The sequence below is a fragment of the Hemiscyllium ocellatum genome, chromosome 28 (genome assembly GCF_020745735.1).
Source record: "Hemiscyllium ocellatum isolate sHemOce1 chromosome 28, sHemOce1.pat.X.cur, whole genome shotgun sequence".
In the NCBI taxonomy this organism is placed as follows: domain Eukaryota; kingdom Metazoa; phylum Chordata; class Chondrichthyes; order Orectolobiformes; family Hemiscylliidae; genus Hemiscyllium; species Hemiscyllium ocellatum.
The window spans coordinates 8,075,146-8,094,859 of record NC_083428.1 but is presented as its reverse complement, the minus strand read 5'-3'; the positions used below and the strand labels follow the sequence as shown (position 1 = coordinate 8,094,859).

The 19,714-nt window shown below is 42.5% G+C and overlaps 1 protein-coding gene across 1 annotated transcript in view; it reads left to right on the top strand.

The window, feature by feature from the left end:
- LOC132829204 (semaphorin-4E-like) overlaps window positions 1–19,714 on the top strand; it is a 78,235-nt gene that overhangs the window by 14,616 nt on the left and 43,905 nt on the right. The window contains exon 3 of the mRNA XM_060846573.1: window positions 15,966–16,028. Coding sequence (XP_060702556.1) covers window positions 15,966–16,028 — 63 coding nt within the window. The remainder of the gene's footprint in view (window positions 1–15,965; window positions 16,029–19,714) is intronic.

Here is a 19,714-nt window from a genome sequence, read left to right as displayed (position 1 = left end):
AACTATTCAACCTCCTTGTGGGAGCATGAGGTGGTGCCGATACAGTTATCAAATTAGCGGAGGAAAAGGTGAAGAATGGTGTGGATGTAGCTGCAGAAGATGGACTGTCTCATACACCTGACAAAGAGACAGGCATTGCTTGGGCCCATGTGGGTGCTCGTGGCTACCCCTTTGGAGGAAGTGGTGTTAGCTAGGAGGGATAGGAAGGAACAGCAGAAAAGATAAAGAAAAGAAGATTGAATATCTAAGCAAGATTAACAGAATTATGGGTTCTTGGGGAGGGGATTGGGGAATAGAAGGAAATGGAGACCGAAACTTGGAGCCAAACATTTATTTTAGGAAGGAACATGATTGGAAATGAGTACAGTTTCCATTTGTATCTTCCAGTACATTAACGGATTTTTGTGTGTTCCTATTATGAAAGAGTGATGCCAATAGCTCCCATTAAAAAATCAGACTTTTAAAATGAGTGCAAGAGGTTTGTCCTCTGAGCTGTCTTGTTCTCTCACCATTAGCAGTTTTCTTAATTCACCACGAGTAAAACATTTTTTATTGTTTTAAGGGTGCAAACCAACAAAAAGAACTGTAAAAGACAAATGGTGATGGTAAACAGTGAGAGGTGTGGAATTTCAAAGTATGTCTTAAGATCACTATAATTAACATGCATATTTGTTCCAACCCTGAATAACTTGGACGAGGTTAAAACTGATCTGCAGTTCCTGCACATGCGCATGTTACCACATTTCCACTCCTACAGTCAGTGATTACAATGGTGGTCTGTGAACTATTTAGTGTCATTAGGAAGGAATTACTCAAGGACAAAAGAGGAAAGTTATGCGTCGAGTCAGAGAAAATGGGTGAGATTCTTGGTGAATACTAATGCAAAGTATTCATTGAGGAGAGGGCCATGATGGATGTTGAGGTTAGGGATAAATGTTTGATTACTCTATGCCAGTTTGGCATAAGGTGGGAGGAAGTGTTCGATATTCTAAAAGGCATTAAGGTGGACAAGTCCCCAGGCCCGGATGGGATCTATCCCAGGTTACTGAGGGAAGTGAGAGAAGAAATAGCTGGGGACTTAACCCATCTTTGCAGCATCCTTGAACACAGGTGAGGTCCTGGAGTGCCACAAGTATCGGTGCTGGGCTCTCTACTTTTTGTCATTTACATAAGTGATTTGGATCCGAGCATAAGAGGTACAGTTAGTAAGTTTGCAGATGACACTTAAATTGGAGGTGTAGTGGACAGCGAAGAGGGTTACCTCAGATTACAACAGGATATGGACCAGATGGGCCAATGGGCTGAGAAGTGGCAAATGGAGTTTAATTCAGATAAATGCGAGGTGCTGCATTTTGGATAGCAAGAAGCTTTTTTCCAGAGTGGGGGACACAATTACTGGGGGTCATGAATTCAAAGTGAGAGGGGAAAGGTTCTTTATGCAGAGGGTAGTGGGTGCCTGGAACACATTGCCAAAGAGGGTGGTAGAGGCGGGCACGATAGCATCATTTAAGATGTATCTAGACAAATTCATGAATGGGCAGGGAGCAAAGGGATACAGACCCTTAGAAAACAGGTGATTGGTTTACATAGAGGATCTGGATCGACGCAGGCATGAAGGGCTGAAGTGCCTGTTCCTGTCCTTTAACTTTCTTTGTTCTTGTTCCACTTCTAGGAGAAAGTGAGGACTGCAGATGCTGGAGATCAGAGCTGAAAATGTGATGCTGGAAAAGTGCAGCAGGTCAGGCAGCATCCAAGGAGCAGGAGAATCGACGTTTCGGTCATGAGCCCTTCTTCAGGAATGAGGAAAGTGTGCCAAGCAGGCTAAGGTGGGAGGGAGGGACTTGGGGAAGAAGCGTTGGAAATGCAATAGGTGGAAAGAGGTTAAGGTAAGGGTGATAAGATGAGGGTGATAGGCCGAAGTGGGGGTGGGGGCGGAGAGGTCAGGAAGAAGTTTGCAGGTTAGGAAGGTGGTGCTGAGTTCGAGGGTTGGGACTGAGACAAGGTAGAGGGAAGAGAAATGAGGAAACTGGAGAAATCTGAGTTTATCCCTTGTGGTTGGAGGGTTCCTAGACAGAAGATGAGGCGTTCATCCTCCAGCCGTCATGTTGATATGGTCTGGCGATGGAGGAGTCCAAGGACCTGCACGTCCTTGGTGGAGTGGGTGGGGGGGGGGGGAGGGGGGAGTGGAGTTGAAGTGTTGAACCACGGGGTGTTTAGGTTGGTTGGTCCGGGTGTCCCAGAGGTGTTCTCTGAAACGTCCCACAAGTAGGCAGCCTCTCTCCCCAATATAGAGGAGGCCACATCGGGTGCAGCGGATGCAGTAAATGATGTGTGTGGAGGTGCAGGTGAATTTGTGGCGGATATGGAAGGATCCCTTGGGGCCTTGGAGGGAAGTAAGGGGGGAGGTGTGGGCGCAAGTTTTGTATTTCTTGCAGTTTCAGGGGAAGGTGCCGGGAGTGGAGGTTGGGTTGGTGGAGGTGTGGACCTGGCAAGGGAGTCAAGCAGGGAGTGGTCTTTTCGGAACGCTGATAGGGGAGGGGGTGGGGAATATATCCCTGGTGGTGGGGTCCGTTTGGCGGTGGCGGAAATGACGATGGATGATACAATGTATATGGAGGTTGGTGGGGTGGTAGGTGAGGACCAGTGGGGTTCTGTCCTGGTGGAAGTTGGAGGGGGGGGCTCAAGGGTGGAGAAGCAGGAAGTGGAGGAGATGCGGTGGTGTGTATCGTCAACCACATCTGGGGGGAAATTGCGGTCTTTGAAGAAGGAGGCCATCTGGTTGTTCGGTATTGGAACTGGTCCTCCTGGGAGCAGATGTGGCAGAGACGAAGGAATTGGGAATATGGGATGGCATTTTTACAGGGAGCAGGGAGGTTGAACAGTTCATCCACTTTACCAACAACTTCCACCCCGACCTCAAATTTACCTGGACCGTTTCAGACTCCTCGCTCCCCTTCCTAGACCTCTCCATTTCTATCTCGGGTGACCGAATCAACACGGACATTTGCTATAAACCGACCAACTTCCACAGCTACCTAGACTACACCTCCTCCCACCCTGCTCCCTGTAAAAACGCCATCCCATATTCCCAATTCCTTCGTCTCCGTCGCATCTGCTCCCAGGAGGACCAGTTCCAATACCGAACAACCCAGATGGTCTCCTTCTTCAAAGACTGCAATTTCCCCCCAGACGTGGTTGACGATACTCACCACCGCATCTCCTCCACTTCCTGCTTCTCCACCCTTGAGCCCCGCCCCTCCAATTGCCACCAGGACAGAACCCCATTGAACCTCACCTACCACCCCACCAACCTCCATATACATCATATCATTCGCCATCACTTCTGCCACCTCCAAACGGACCCCACCACCAGGGATATATTTCCCACCCCTCCCCTATCAGTGTTCTGAAAAAAACCACTCCCTCCGTGACCCTCTCGTCAGGTCCACACCCCCCACCAACCCAACCTCCACTCCCGGCACCTTCCCCTGAAACCGCAAGAAATACAAAACTTGCGCCCACACCTTCCCCCTTATTTCCCTCCAAGGCCCCAAGGGATCCTTCCATATCCGTCACAAATTCACCTGCACCTCCACACACATCATTTACTGCATCCGCTGCACCCGATGTGGCCTCCTCTATATTGAGGAGAGAGGCTGCCTACTTGTGGGACGTTTCAGAGAACATCTCTGGGACACCCGGACCAACCAACCTAACCACCCCGTGGCTCAACACTTCAACTCCACCCCCCCCCCCACTCCACTCCACCAAGGACGTGCAGGTCCTTGGACTCCTCCATCGCCAGACCATATCAACACGACGGCTGGAGGATGAGCGCCTCATCTTCCGCTTAGGAACCGTCCAACCACACGGGATGAACTCCCGATTTCTCCAGTTTCCTCATTTCCCTTCCCCCTACCTTGTCTCAGTCCCAACCCTCAAACTCAGCACCACCTTCCTAACCTGCAATCTTCTTCCTGATCTCTCCGTCCCCACCCCCACTCTGGCCTATCACCCTCACCTTATCACCCTTACCTTAACCTCCTTCCACCTATCGCATTTCCAACGCCACTCCCCCAAGTCCCTCCTCCCTTCCTTTTATCTTAGCCTGCTTGGCACACTTTCCTCATTCCTGAAGAAGGTCTCGTGCCCGAAACGTCGATTCTCCTGCTCCTTGGATGCTGCCTGACCTGCTGCTCTTTTCCAGCAACACATTTTCAGCTCTTGTTCTACTCCCGCCTCATTATTCTGCTGCCAGGAAGCAACTTCATCATTCCCAATGCATCTGTATGATCTGCAATGTTCAAAATTGCTGTAGTCCATTTAATTAACTGGAATGCTGTGGCTCAGCAGCAAGTGACTGAATTTCCTTCAGCAGGTGACACTTAGGTCAGACATTCAGCTTGGTGACTGTAACTGCATCATTGTTGCTTGTCAAAAACAGAAGGTGAAGTTTGGGACTTCTAACATCAAGATCAACTTGACCAGAATTCTCTCATATTTAGCCATTGTCCATGTCACTGGGGTTTGTATAAGATTCTGTCCCATGTTGATCATTCACCTAGATTTCAAGAATCCAAACTTAGTACGGATGACATTAAAAATGTATATAAATCTAAGTTTACATCACTTTTAAGGCTGGCAGAAGTTCTGAGTTGAGAGTGTGGTGCTGGAAAAGCTCAGCAAGTTAGGCAATATCCGAGGAGCAGGAGAATCAATGTTTTGGGCAAAAGCCCTTCATTAGAGGTTCTGAATCTACTGATAGCCAAGGAAATGATTGAATTGGTAGTGGGGTGGGGAAGATGGAGGAGGAGGAAGAGGAGTACACTGAAACTAGCCAAGAAAACATTGAAATAGAACTCCCAGAACTGCAAAAGTTGTAAATGACAGTTTGACGCAGGAGTTGAGTTGCGCCATGATGCTGAGGTGGAAATATGATTTGGAGATGCCAGTTTTGGACTGGGGTGTACAAAGTTAAAAATAACACAGCACCGGGTTATAGTCCAACAGGTTTAATTGGAAGCACACTAGCTTTCGGAGCGTCACTACCACCTGATGAAGGAGCAGCGCTCCGAAAGCTAGTGTGCTTCCAAACAGACCAAAAAAAGAGAAAAATCTTATTTCTGTATTGCCAACTGCAATTTTGGCAAAAGCTATAACAAAGTTCATGATATTTTAAAATTGTCAATGTAAACATCAACTGTTTATGTTGCAGTTTTCCTGTCAGCCTAAACACAGTATGACAGTATTTTCTTTCTGCTAATATAGTTTGATATTGATGTGGGAGTTATTGGGCTCTGTACACTGTTTAAAAACCATCATCAACTACTTCACACTCTTAAAATTAGCATAATGATTTACAAAGCCTTAATAGTTAACAGTTGATAAGAGTTTAAATTCTTTCATCTTCTGTGACTCAGGCCAATTCAAAGAGGGTGAGTGAGTGGGTGAGGGAAGTGTGGCAAAACAGACCAATAATGTCTTGCTTTTTTCACTGACCTCCTTCCTCTGTGAGGAAGTGCTTGGACTCTCTGCTGTGTGCTTCCTCAAGGTGATGTTCCAGGTACTTGTAACATGCTGTCTTGACTACTACTTTTGGTGCAAATATTGTACTATCGTACAGCCTTGACAGTTTGCCAAGTTGTTTTTTGTTGAGATCTGATTTCTCATACTTTTGCCAAGTTGTTTTTTGTTGAGATCTGATTTCTCATACTGTGTGCCTTTGTCTTTTACATTCCGTGTTGTTCCTATGCTCCAATTTAAATCCGTTAAAAAGAGACACAATATATAGAATGTTTAAAGTTGAAAAATAGTTTATGCTTTTTGTTTAATGTCTAAGTCTTTCAGCGACCAGCTCAGCACGTTTCCACAAAGTAAAAGAGAATCTTTGCAGACAGCTGAACGGAAGCTGGTATTCTATATCCTCCAATGTCACTGAGTATTGAGAGACCTCTTTTGGTAATCAACATGCAACGTGTTAAAGTGGCTGCAGCAACATAACCAACTTGTCAATATTTGTAGTCTTATCCATTAAATCACCAGTTCAACAACACATACGATATCCAGCGAAGACTGTTTAAAACTGTGCAAGCAGTGGAGGTGTGCTTAGTCATCCGGAATAATAAGCTTTTAACTGTTCGTTCCAACTGTGTTTAGGTCTTGATCCAAGCACAATGTTGATACAATGTTCTAAATTGAGCATAAACTGTTTACTCATTTAAAGAGATAGTCAGTAAAGTGTGTGCTAGAAGTCAAGGACAACTCACAAAATGTTGTCATTCTACATCCAGACTTTGAAAATGCTAAGATTATGGAAGTCTTAATCAAAAGTTAGGTGTAGAGTTTCTTTTTGTCCGTAAGTGGAACATTGTGTGACCACAACGTGGTCAAAATTGCAACGATTGAGTACAGTTTCAATTCTTGCAAAAAAATTAATATTTGGCATACACAAATGTCAACCTTGGTGCAGCAGTCCAGTCAGACAAAAGAATATTTTTTTCCATTTAAGTAGTATTTCTTTATATTGTGGTTCTGTTCGCTGAGCTGGGAGTTTTTCTTGCAAACGTTTCGTCCCCTTTCTGGGTGACACCTTCAGTGCTTGGGAGCCTCCTGTGAAGCGCTTCTGTGCTGATTCCTCCCGCATTTATACTGGTTTGAATCTGCCGCTTCCGGTTGTCAGTAGCTGTCCACTGCAGTGGCCGGTATATAGGGTCTAGGTCGATATGTCTGTTGATCGAATTCGTGGATGAGTGCCATGCTTCTAGGAATTCCCTGGCTGTTCTCTGTTTGGCCTGTCCTATAATAGTGGTGTTGTCCCAATCGAATTCATGTTGTTTGTCATCTGAGTGTATGGCTACTATAGCTGCTCGTGTCGTTTCATGGCCAGTTGGTGTTCATGGATGCGGGTTGTTAGCTGTCTTCCTGTTTGTCCTATGTAGTGTTTTGTGCAGTCCTTGCATGGGATTTTGTAAACCACGTTGGTTTTGCTCATGCTGGGTATTGGGTCCTTTGTCCTGGTGAGTTGTTGTCTGAGAATGGCTGTTGGTTTGTGTGCTGCTATGAGTCCTAGTGGTCGCAGCAGTCTGGCTGTCAGTTCATAACGATTTTTGGCACGCAATTTCTTGTCTGTATTTGTGGAGTCTTATGTGAGCGTCTGGATCATCCTGAGTCCGTTCTGTCTGGCTGTGTCCCTGGCTTGTGGATTGTTGACTGGTGGTCTGTATCTGACACATTGTGGAAGGATTCGATTCTTCTGGCATTCATGCAGGTTTACAAAATCCCATGCAAGGACTGCACAAAACACTACATAGGACAAACAGGAAGACAGCTAACAACCCGCATCCATGAACACCAACTAACCACGAAACGACACGACCAGCTATCCCTAGTAGCCATACACTCAGATGACAAACAACATGAATTCGATTGGGACAACACCACTATTATAGGACAGGCCAAACAGAGAACAGCCAGGGAATTCCTAGAAGCATGGCACTCATCCACAAATTCGATCAACAGACACATTGACCTAGACCCTATATACCGGCCACTGCAGTGGACAGCTACTGACAACTGGAAGCGGCAGATTCAAACCAGTATAAATGCCGGAGGAATCAGCACAGAAGCGCTTCACAGGAGGCTCCCAAGCACTGAAGATGTCACCTAGAAAGGGGACGAAACGTTTACAGGAAGAACTCCCAGCTCGGCGAACAGAACCACAACAACGAGCACCCGAGCTACAAATCTTCTCACAAACTTTGAATTTCTTTATATATTTGAATTGGAGCCCGATTCAGCCTCTTCAATACAGCTGAAAGTAACTTTATCATAAAAAGTATGCATTTTTAAGAAGTGTCCAACCCTCCACCTGAGATTAACTTGATTTAAATTAAGTCAAAAGTACTTCAAAAACTATACTCAACAAGTTACTAGTTCAATTGGTGTGCTCCAATATGTATCTTGGTATATTGTCTTTCCAAAAAAATTTTTAAAAAAATATACTGTGCCAATTTCAAAACCTGCATACCAAATTAAATTAGCCTAATTTTAAGAGCATTCTTGAACAAGTACAATTGGTAAAGGCTTGCAATTCATAATTGGGGATAGTATTTTGTTTCGTGCCTGATGAAGACAAATTGTATCTTAAATCAGCATAAAAGATCTCAATCTCAAATGCAAATGTATTTGGGAGTACCTTTAAAGTCCCTGAACATCTACTTCATTTAATCTAGATTATACTGCTTTTGTTGGCAACAAGGAGTGGAATCTCTACCCCTCTATTTTCTTTTGAACTGGAGATCAGCTTTGTGTTTCAGATAACACTCAAAATTTAGCTCTGGATGTATGTTATATTGAAATAATTCCCTTTTTATTTCAAATTTAATGCTCACCGATTTAATTAGGGATGCAGTTTATTTATTTTATCAGAACTTTTTATTTTCAGTGTTGTGAATCTGGAATTTTCCTAATTTGAATACACACATACGAAATAGATGCAGGCACAGACCATTTAGTCCCTTGAGTTGTTCCCCCTTTCAGAAAGATTATAGCTAATCTGTTTATGTTTTGAATTCCACATTAATATATGATTCTTGTCAGGTAAGGGAATCTACCTGTTTTAAAAATATTCGCTGGTCCTGCCCTTCACTGTCTTTTGTGCCAGAGGACTCTGAAGCTGCACAAATTGTCAGGGCAGGAAAAAGTATTCTCCTCTTCTCTCTCCTGAAAGGACAATCCCTGATTTTAAAAGTGCCCCCAGTTCTGATCGACAAGAGGAAATATCCTTTTCAAATCTGCCTAATGCCCATTCAAGATCTTATACACTTCAACAAAATCACTCTTCAATCTTCTAAGCGCCAGCACAGACAATGTTGGCCTGTCCAAGCTATCTAAAGTAAACAGCTCAATCTTGGTATCAGTTTAGCTAACCATCTCTGAACCTCCTCCATAGCTTTCACTTTGTGCAGTAACTTTTGATGTGGCATCTTATCAAGTACTTTCTGGAAATGCACGTCTAATGTGTCCAAAGACTCCCATTTATCCACATCGCATCTGATTCCTTTGAAGAATTCATCAGTTGGTTAAACATAATTTCCTTTTGATGAAACCATGCTGACTGTTCTTGATTAATTTGATGTTTTTCTAAGTGCACAGCTAGAATTTCTTAATGATCGATTCTAACACTTTGTTCACAACAGACATCAAATTGACTAGGCTGCAGTCTCCTGTTTTCTGGATCAGTGGTGCTGGAAGAGCACAGCAGTTCAGGCAGCATCCAACGAGCAGTGAAATCGACGTTTCGGGCAAAAGCCCTTCATCCAGAATCTGATTTCCAACATCTACAGTCATTGTTTTTACCTAGTCTCCTGTTTTCTGCCTCCTTGTACCTTGAATACAGGTGCCATATTTTCTATTATCCAATGCAGTTGAAATCCAGGGAGTTTTGGAAAATTAATGTCAATGTATCTATGACCTCATTAGGATTCTAAGATGAAGTCCATCTGAAGCCAAATACTTGTCTGCCTGTAGTTTCATTCGTATGCTTAATATTACATCTCTAGTCATAGAGTCATAGAGATGTACAGCACAGAAACAGACCCTTTGGTCCAACTCGTCCATGCTGACCAGATAGCTCAACCCAATCTAGTCCCAACTGCCAGCACCTGGCCCATATTCCTCTAAACTCTTCCTATTCATATTCCCATCCAGATGCCATTTAAATGTTGCAATTGTACCTGCTTCCACCACTTCCTCTGGCAGCTCATTCCATACATCTACCTCCCTCTGCATGAGAGGTTGTCCCTTAAATCTCTTTTACCTCTTTCCCCTCTCACCCTAAGCCTATGCCCTCTAGTCTGGACTCCCCCACCCCAGGGAAAATACTTTGTCTATTTATCCTATCCATGTTCCTCATGATTTTATAAACTTCTATAAAGGTCACCCCTCAGCCTCTGACACTCCAGGAAAAACAGCCCCAGCCTATTCAACCTCTCCCTATAGCTCAAATCCTCCAACCCTGGCAACATCCTCATAAATCTTTTCTGGACCATTTCATGTTTCACAACATCTTACTGATAGGAAGGAGACAAGAACTGCATACAATATTCCAACATTGGCCTAACCAATGTCCTGTACATGACCTCCCAACTCCTGTACTCCGTATTTTGACCAATAAAGGAATATGTACCAAAAGCCTTTTTCACTATCCTGTCTACTTGCGACTCCACTTTCAAGGAGCTATGAACCTGCACTCAAAGGTCTCTTTGTTCAGCAACACTCATTAGGATCTTACCATTAAGTGTATAAGTCCTGCTAAGATTTGCTTTCCCAAAATGCAGCACCTCAAATTTATCTAAATTAAACTACATCTGCCACTTTTCAGCCCATTGGCCCATATGATCAAGATCCCGTTGTAATTCTTCGCTGTCCATGACACCTCCAATTTTGGTGTCAACTGCAAACTTACTAACGAAACCTTTTATACTCATATCTAAATCATTTGTATAAATGATAAAAAGTAGTGGACCCAGCACCGATCCCTGTGGCACTCCACTGGTCACAGGCCTCCAGTCTGAAAAACAACCCTCCACCTCCACCCTCTGTCTTCTACCTTTGAGCCAGTTCTGTATCCAAATGGCTAGTTCTCCTTGTACTCCATGAGATCTAACCTTGCTAACCCAGTCTCCCGTTGGAAACCTTGTTGACTGCTTTAATGAAGTCCATTTAGATCACGTCTACTGCTCTGCCCTCTTTGTTACTTCTTCAAAAAAACTCACTTAAGTTTGTGAGACATGACTTCCCAAGCTGAAAATGTGTTGCTGGTTAAAGCACAGCAGGTCAGGCAGCATCCAAGGAACAGGATGACTTCCCAAGCACAAAGCCATGTTGACTATTCCTAGTCAGTCCTTGCCTTTCCAAATACATATATATCATGTCTCTCAGGATTCACTCCAACGAGTTGCACACCACTGACATCAGGTTCACTGGTCTATAGTTCCCTGGCTTGTCCTTACCACCTTTTTTTAAACAGTGGCTCTATGTTAGCCAACCTCCAGTCTTCCGGCACCTCACCTGTGACTATCGATGATACAAATATCTCAGCAAGAGACCCAGCAATCACTTTCCTAGCTTCCCACAGAGTTCTAGGGTACACCTGATCAGGTCCTAGGAATTTATCCACTTTTATGCATTTTAAGACATCGAGCACTTGCTCCTCTGTAATCTGGACATTTTTCAAGATGTCACCATCTATTTCCCTACATTCTATATATTCCATGTCCTTTTCCACAGTAAAGACTGATGCAAAATACTCGTTTAGTATCTCCCCTATCTCCTATGGCTCCACACAAAGGCCACCTTGCTGATGTTTGAGGAACCCTATTCTCTCCCTAGTTACCCTTTTGTCCTTAATGTGTTTGTAAAAACTGTTCGGATGCTCCTTAACTCAATTTGCCAAAGTTATCTCATGTCCCCTTTTTGTCCTCCTGATTTCCCTCTTAAGTATACTCCTACTGCCTTTATGCTCTTGTAAGGATTCGCTTGATCTATCCTGTCAATACCTGACATATGTTTCCTTCTTTTTCTTAACCATACTCTCAATTTCTTTAGTTTTCCAGCATTCCCTATACTTACCAGCCTTTCCTTTCACCCTAACAAGAATATACTTTCTCCGGACTCTCGTTATCTCATTCCTGAAGGCTTCCCATTTTCCAGCCATTCCTTTACCTGCGAACATCTGCCCCCAATCAGCTTTTGAAAGTTGTTGCCTAATGCTGTCAAAATTGGCCTTTCTCCAATTTAGAACTGCAACTTTTAGATCTGGTCTATCCTTTTCCATCACTATTTTAAAACTAATAAAATTATGGTCACTGGTCCCAAAGTGCTCCCCCACTGACACCTCAGTCACCTGCCCTGCCTTATTTCCCAAGAGCAGATCACGTTTTGCACCTTCTCTCTAAGGTACATCAACATACTCAACCAGAAAATTTTCTTATACACACTTAACAAATTCTTCTCCACCTAGACTCTTAACACAATGGCAATCCCAGTCTATGTTTGGAAAAGTTAAAATCCCCTACCATAACCACACTATTATTCTTACAGATAACTGAGATCTCCTTGCAAATTTGTTTGTCAATTTCCCTGTGACTATTAGGGGGTCTATAATATAATCCCAATAAGGTGATCATCTCTTTCTTATTTCTCACTTCCACCCAGATAACATCCCTGGATGTATTTCTGGGAATATCCTCCTTCAGCACAGCTGTAATGCTATCCCTTATCAAAAATGCCACTCCCCCTCTTCTCTTGCCTCCCTTTCTGACCTTCCTGTAGCATTTGTGTCCTGGTACATTAAGCTGCCAGTCATCTCCATCCCTGAGCCATGTTTCTGTAATTGCTATGATATCCTAGTCCCATGTTTCTAACCATGCTCTGAGTTCATCTGTCTTCCCTGTTAGGCCTCTTGTATTGAAGTAAATGCAGTTTAATTTGTCAGTCCTATCTTGTTCTCTGTTTTATTCCCGCCTACCCTGATTGTTTGACTCACTTCTTTTCCCAACTGTACCAGTCTCAGATTTATCTCTCTTTCCTCACTATCTCCCTGGGTCCCACAATGTCCCCAACCCCCACCATACTAGTTTAAATCCTCCCAAGCAACTTTGGCGGCACGCTGGCTCAGTGGTTAGCACTGCTGCCTTACAGCACCAGGGTCCTGGGTTTGATTCCCGCCTGTCTGTGTGGAGTTTGCACATTCTCCCTGTGTCTGCGTGGGTTTCCTACGGGTGCTCCAGTTTCCTCCCACAATCCAAAGATGTGCAGGTCAAGTGAATTGGCCATGCTCAATTGCCCATAGTGTTAGGTGCGTTAGTCAGGGGTAAATGTAGGTTGGGGGAATGGGTTTAGGTGGGTTTCTCTTTGGAGGGAACGGTGTGGACTTGTTGGGCCAAAGGGCCTGTTTCCACACTATAGAGAATCTAATCTAACTCTAGCAAATCTCTCTGCCAGTATATTAGTCCCCTTCCAATTTAGTTGCAACCGTCCTTCTTGTACAGGTCACTTCTACCCCAAAAGAGCTTCCAATGAATCAAAAATTGTGAATCCTTCTCCCATACACCAGATCCTCAGCCATGCATTCATCTGCTGTATCCTCCTGTTCCTGCCCTCACTAGCTCGTAGCACTGGGAATAATCCAGATATTACTACTATCGAGGACCTCCTTTTTAAATTCCTGCCTAACTCTCTATAATCTCCCTTCAGAATATCAACCTTTTCCCTTCCTATGTCGTTGGTTCCAATGTGTACAATGACCTCCTGCTGGCCCTTCTCCCCCTTGAGGACATTTTGCACCCTCCCTGAGACATCCTTGATCCTGGCACCAGGGAAGCAACACATCATTCTGATTTTTCGCTCCTGGCCACAGAAACGTCTGTCTCTATCTCAGACTAAAGAGTCCCCTAACACAATCGATCTCTTGGAAGCCAACGTACCCCTCATTGCATTAGAGCCAGTCTCAATATGAGAAACTTGGCTGATTATGCTACATTCCTCTAAGAATCCATCATCTCCTACATTTTCCAAAACAATAAATCATTTAATCAAGAAAGAACCCGCTCTACTCCCTACTACAAACTTACTGTAAGGCCACGCTTAAAACAACCACTTATCTGTTTCTGTGCTGTGTCCTCTCCTCCAAGATCAGTTGTGAATTTCATTGTTTGTTAATTTTCCCAAATGCACTCCAATATCCAGCGATACATGGATTAAAACAGCAAAGGCAGTAACTGTGCAGGTTCACTGCTCTGTCAGTTAGCAGTGTGGGTTTCTTTCTCTTTCTCTTTCTTGCACTGACCTCATCCTGTGCTTTCTTTGTCTGTAGCTCTCCCTTTTAAAAGTGCTGTTGTTTTGACTTTTTTTTCCTACGAAGTTCCAAAACAATGCAACAGCATATAAAATAGTAATTGCTGCTCCTGGAATTTGAAGAAATCACCTCCAACACCTATAATACCTCCAAAAAGGAGCAGCTGTTACAGCCAGAAATTTTTCCTGTCCTCCATCTTGGTCTAGTGATTTGTAATTTTGCAAAGTTTATCTTTGAACTCCTGAATTACAACTGTTCCAGTAATATTTGTTGTATTTTCTATAGTGAAGACAGAAGTAAACATTTGTTCATTTCATCAATTATTTCCTTTATATTGTCTCTTAATTCCTATTCTTACTCTCTAGAGGATCAATACATCTTTTACTTACCCTTTTCTTTTTTGCATATGTCAGATACTCTTATTTTTTATATACTTAACTAGCTTCCTCGTGTATTCTAATTTATATCACCTGATTTTAACCTGTTAGTTATTCTCTACCATTCTTTTTTAATCTGACTGAGTAATATCTGACAAGGTGGTTGAACCTGCTTCCAAAAATTATCTTAAAGACAACTGAGCAGGTCCTTGAAGATGAGGAGCTTGATAGGATTATTGACAAAAAAAAGGCGCTGGTAACTAAGCCTGACTGCTGTGTCAAAGAGGAGAAAGTGAGGTCTGCAAATGCTGGAGATAGAGCTGAAAATGTGTTGCTGGAAAAGTGCAGCAGGTCAGGCAGCATCCAAGGAACAGGAGATTCGACGTTTCGGGCATAAGCCCTTCTTCAGGAATGAGGAAAGTGTGTCCAGCAGGCTAAGATAAAAGGTAGGGAGGAGGAACTTGGGGGAGGGGCGATGGAGATGTCCATCGCCCCTCCCCCAAGTCCCTCCTCCCTAGCTTTTATCTTAGCCTGCTGGACACACTTTCCTCATTCCTGAAGAAGGGCTTATGCCCGAAACGTCGAATCTCCTGTTCTTTGGATGCTACCTGACCTGCTGCGCTTTTCCAGCAACACATTTTCTGCTGTGTCAAAGAGCCAGCACAGGCACAAGAGCTAAATCACTTCCTCCTATACTGTAGGTTCCACTGATTCCATGTCTGGGAAGTAGCTTGGGATTCTGGCATTGTGTTCAAGAATTAGGTTTGCTTTTCAATGCGTATGGTTTATTTTGTTAACCTTCTTGACATGCTAAGAAAGTGATAAATAACATTTGTTTCTTGTGCTGATTATTTGCTATGGATTTGTAGATGTCTGTACTGGTGCAGAAATCAGAATATAATGTTTCAACATGATAAGAGAGTGTATGTAGAAAAGTGAGTTAGTTTACTTTTTAGGCTTCGTAACCCTCAGGATTGAGAGATGTTACAGATGAGCAGTATTAAACAGTAAGCCGAGAAGGAAAAGGGAAAAACACATGCAGACATTGCATCCTTCTTAGACGGTGCCTCAGGATCAAAGATTACTTGCTGCAGCTCCAGTTCGATGATTTGAGATGACCAATAAGTCTAATGTGCCAAGTGATGCCGGTGGTACATGAAGGCTTGAATACATATGTTTTCCTTTGGATGCTTGTGCATGCCTCAATGCTTGTCTATGATTCTATGAGCAGCATGTAGTGCCTCAAAGTCTGCAATAAAGGTGCAGGCCAGCATCTTTCAGACTGATGGTTTGCCTCCTTGTCATCAGATCCCTGACCCACTTCACTTAAAGCCTTTACCTTCAGGATTTTCATGATTCCCGTGTTCAAACTATGTTTTATTTAAAATGTGCTTTTCATTTCGTTGATTCCTGTAATTATACATTCCTTTGTCTCCTACTGTCATTTTTTTGTCTCTTTGGGACAGGTCACCTTTTTGCCATGTCTTTCCCTAATTCCCTTTTCCTTGTGTTCCTTCTTAAATGTGATTCATCTTTCCAATAATCTGTTCTGATGACTCGTCATAATGACTAAAAGATCAATTGGTTCATCTTTGCACAGATGGTGCAAGTCCTGCAGTACTTTCATTTTAAAATTTTATTTAAAGCCTCCCCAGTTTGCCTCAAATACTGACTCTGTGCTCATCTCTAATTGTACATGTTTACAAGACTTCCTCTCCCTTTTTTTCCAGGCAATATGGGCTGTTCCTGAAAGTAAACGAAATGAATGTATGTACAAAGGAAAGTCGAGAGAGGTATGTTCTACAATTAATATTGTATGCAGTGGTAACTAACTACCTTTATAGCTGTCGTCAACAATGGTTTATAACAATGTGGAGTCCTAGCACATAGGAACATTCTGAAGTGACTTCAGGTTTATTAGAACAATCTACTATTTATTCAGAAATATACAACAAAATTAAGATTTGTGTCCAAGGACTTTCCATAAACTGTTAATTATCATTAGTCTGTTCCTGGGTATTCCCAAAGAAGTGAAAGATCTCAACTCTTGAACATAAATGATATTCATTCATATCAGAAAAAAATTGTTCTGTAAAAACGAAAGCAAAATTTTGTTTTTGTGAGAGTTCCAAGTTTTTACAGCACATGAAAAGGCCCTTTGGTCTATCTTGCTGATGTTCAAAATCCATCCATTCCAATCCTATTTTCCAACATTTAACCCATAGCATTGTATGCTATGGCATTTCAAGTGGATTCATCTGAATTAGTTTTTAAATGTCTTGAGAGTTCCTGCCTCTACCATCCTTTTAGACAATGAGTTCCAGATGTTCTCAACCCTTTATGTGAAATCAATTTTTCTCAAGTGTCCTCTGAACCTCCTGATCCTTACTTTAAAACACAGCCCTGGTTATTTACCCTTCTAATAAGGGACAAATCTCTCTCTATCTACTCTAATTATGCCCATCAAAACTTTGTACAGCCCAATCAGATCACTCCTCAGTCTCTTCTGGTGTAACGAAAATAATCTCTGAACTTGCTTCATAACTGAAACACTCCAGTCCAGGCAACGTCCTGCAGAATCTCTTCTGTATCCTTTCTAGTGCGATCACATCCCTCTTATAGTGTGGCACATAGAACTGCACACAGTTGTCCAACTGTGGTTTAACTAATGTTGTATGCAGCTCCATCGAGTCCTCCTTGTTCTTGTATTCGATGCCTTGACTGATTAAGGCAAGTATCCCATATGCCTTCTTAACCACCTTATCTGCCTGTCCTGCTCCCTTCAAGGATCTATGGACATTCACACCATGGTCCCTGTGATCCTCTGTATCTCCTTGGGGTCCTACCATTCAAATCTACCACCTTACCTGTTCACTGGTGTATGGTCACAAGTTGCCCACAGCAGTTTTTCATATGTGAACATAGGTAGGGAATATCAGAAAGCTATTGAGGTAACCATGAAGCTTAATTCCACTCTGCTTTTCAGTTTCACAATCCTATGTTATTGTGATGAAACTCAGGAGCCAAGAGTGATGCTTTTGCTTTTCATCCATACCACAGGGTTTCTGAGAGCAGACCCTGAATTTTCATTCCTGAGATTTCAGATTTGTGAAAATTTCAGCATCTCAAACCTGACTTGGAGGGTAAAGGGCCAGAAATTATTCTGCATAGCTGAATTTCATTTCGAGGAGATGTGTATAAACTAGAGTTACAGAAACAGATGGAGATAGCAGGTTGGTTACTGGGTGCAAAGGTGGGTTGTGGGAATGGCCTGCTTTGGTGATCTAGGGTTTTGCTGCAGCTATTTGAAATTTAAATTATGAAACAAAAGACAGTCTCCATTCCTCTCACCCCATCACCTCACCTTGCACTTCACATCCATCTCATGACCTCCACCCACCCAATGTCATCTCATTTCCACCGTATCAACCTATGGTCTTTATCCATCCCATAGTCTTTTTATAGCCGCCATGCCAACTTAGTATCAACTCATGTCAACCCATAAGCCTCACTACTCTTTGCCCTTAGAACCTCCTTGCCAACACACCTAGTATTTTCCATGGCCAGGATCTATGCTGACGTTAAATAAAATGTTATTAAGTACAATTAATGAATTCATTATTTAAGAAAAGAACACTTAAAAAAAGGCATTCCGTGCATTTAAATTCTTTCAAGTACTTAATCCTTTATAAAATAATTCATTGTATTCATATCCCCACTTTCAAAACTTCAAGTACTTGATGTTTTCCGGCAAACTGAGAGTTTACAGGCACCCACTGTATATTGATAGTTTATGAAATCTGTCAAGCAGCTCAAATCCTGTAGTATTAGTCCTCAGACTTATGTTAGCTGGTAAAGAAAATCTGTTTTACTGCTATTTTATTGTAAGTTTTTTTTCCCCAAAAGCTTAAGGCCAGCAGATTTGAAAGCTTTGACAAATACATAATTTTTGTGAAATTATGCACATACTTTTCACAAGCTCAAATCTGTTTTGGCAATCTTACAGAGCACCCTTTTGCCTTTTATGCCATTCAGCAAAGCTTATTTTGCCAAAACATGTATCTAGATTCAGTATGTCATATGTCTTTTTTAATTATTGCAATCTTGACTGCAGCATTACATTTTGTGAAATGAATAGATCATTTAAACTTATTAATAAAATTATACTTTTGTTCTGGATTGATAACCATGTTGAAATTGATGCTCAGTTTTACTTTTAGGAGAGATTGATGCCAGTTTCTCTAGTACAGCATAATTTTGGCATTCTCTAGAATGAGAGCTAGTTGCCCTTCGGTGATAATTTTGACACTTCATTGTCCTTTGATGTTGTTATGAGTGTGTTTACGAAAGACTGAATGCTGTTCTCATCTGAAAGATTACAATCACCTGTGTATATGACTAATGGCAGTCCCAGAGTGTACTGGAAAATTGAAAATATATGACAGTTGGCTGTGAAATGGATACCTGAATTGGTTGCTATCTTGATAACAATTTGAATTTAACTGATCAGTTTAAATTATGCCCCAGGATACTAAAGCCCGATAGAGTTTGAATTTATTGTTTAGCCAGCATTGAACCAATGAGACAGTTCAATGTTGGGGATATAAAAATGCAGAAATTTTGAAAATTGCAGAAAGAGCAACTGCCATCGAGAGAGATCCAAGAAATTAAGAAACACTCTCTCTATTAAAGGTATCTCTCCATATGAAACATATTTGCAGTAAATAGAAAGGTGATGGCCCAGGGAATTCAGTAGCTGGAAGAGTGAAGTCACACAAGATGACAGCAGCTGTGTGGTTTTGAAATTAAGTTGATGTAATTTTAATAAGTCTCTTATAGAGTCATAGAGAATACAGCACAGTAACAGACCCTTCAGTCCATCTCATCTGTGCTGACCAGATAACCTAACCTAAACTAGTCCTATTTGCCAGCACTTGGCCCATATCGCTCCAAACCCTACCTATTCATATACCCATCCAGATGCCATTTAAATATTGCAATTGTATCATCCTCCACCACTTCCTCTGGCAGCTCATCCCATACATGTACCACCCATTTGCGTAAAAAAGTTGCCCCTTAGATCCCTTTTATAGCTTTCTCCTCTCAACCTAAACCAATGCCCTCAAGGTCTGAACTCCCCCACCCCATGGAAAAGACTTTGTCTATTTACCCTATCCATGCCCTTCATGATTTTATCAACCTTTTATGAGGTCACCCATCACCCTTGACGCTCCAGGGAAAACAGCCCCAGCCTCTCCCTATAGCTTAAATCCTCAAACCCTGGCAACATCCTTGTAAATCTTTTCTGAACCCTTTGCAAGTTTCAAAACATTTTTCCAACAGGAAGGAGACCAGAATTGCACACAATGTTCAAAGGTGGCCTAACCAATGTCCTGTACGGCTGCAACATGACCTCCCCACTCAATGCAGTGACCAATAAAGGAAAGCATACCAAATATCTTCTTTACTCTCCTATCTG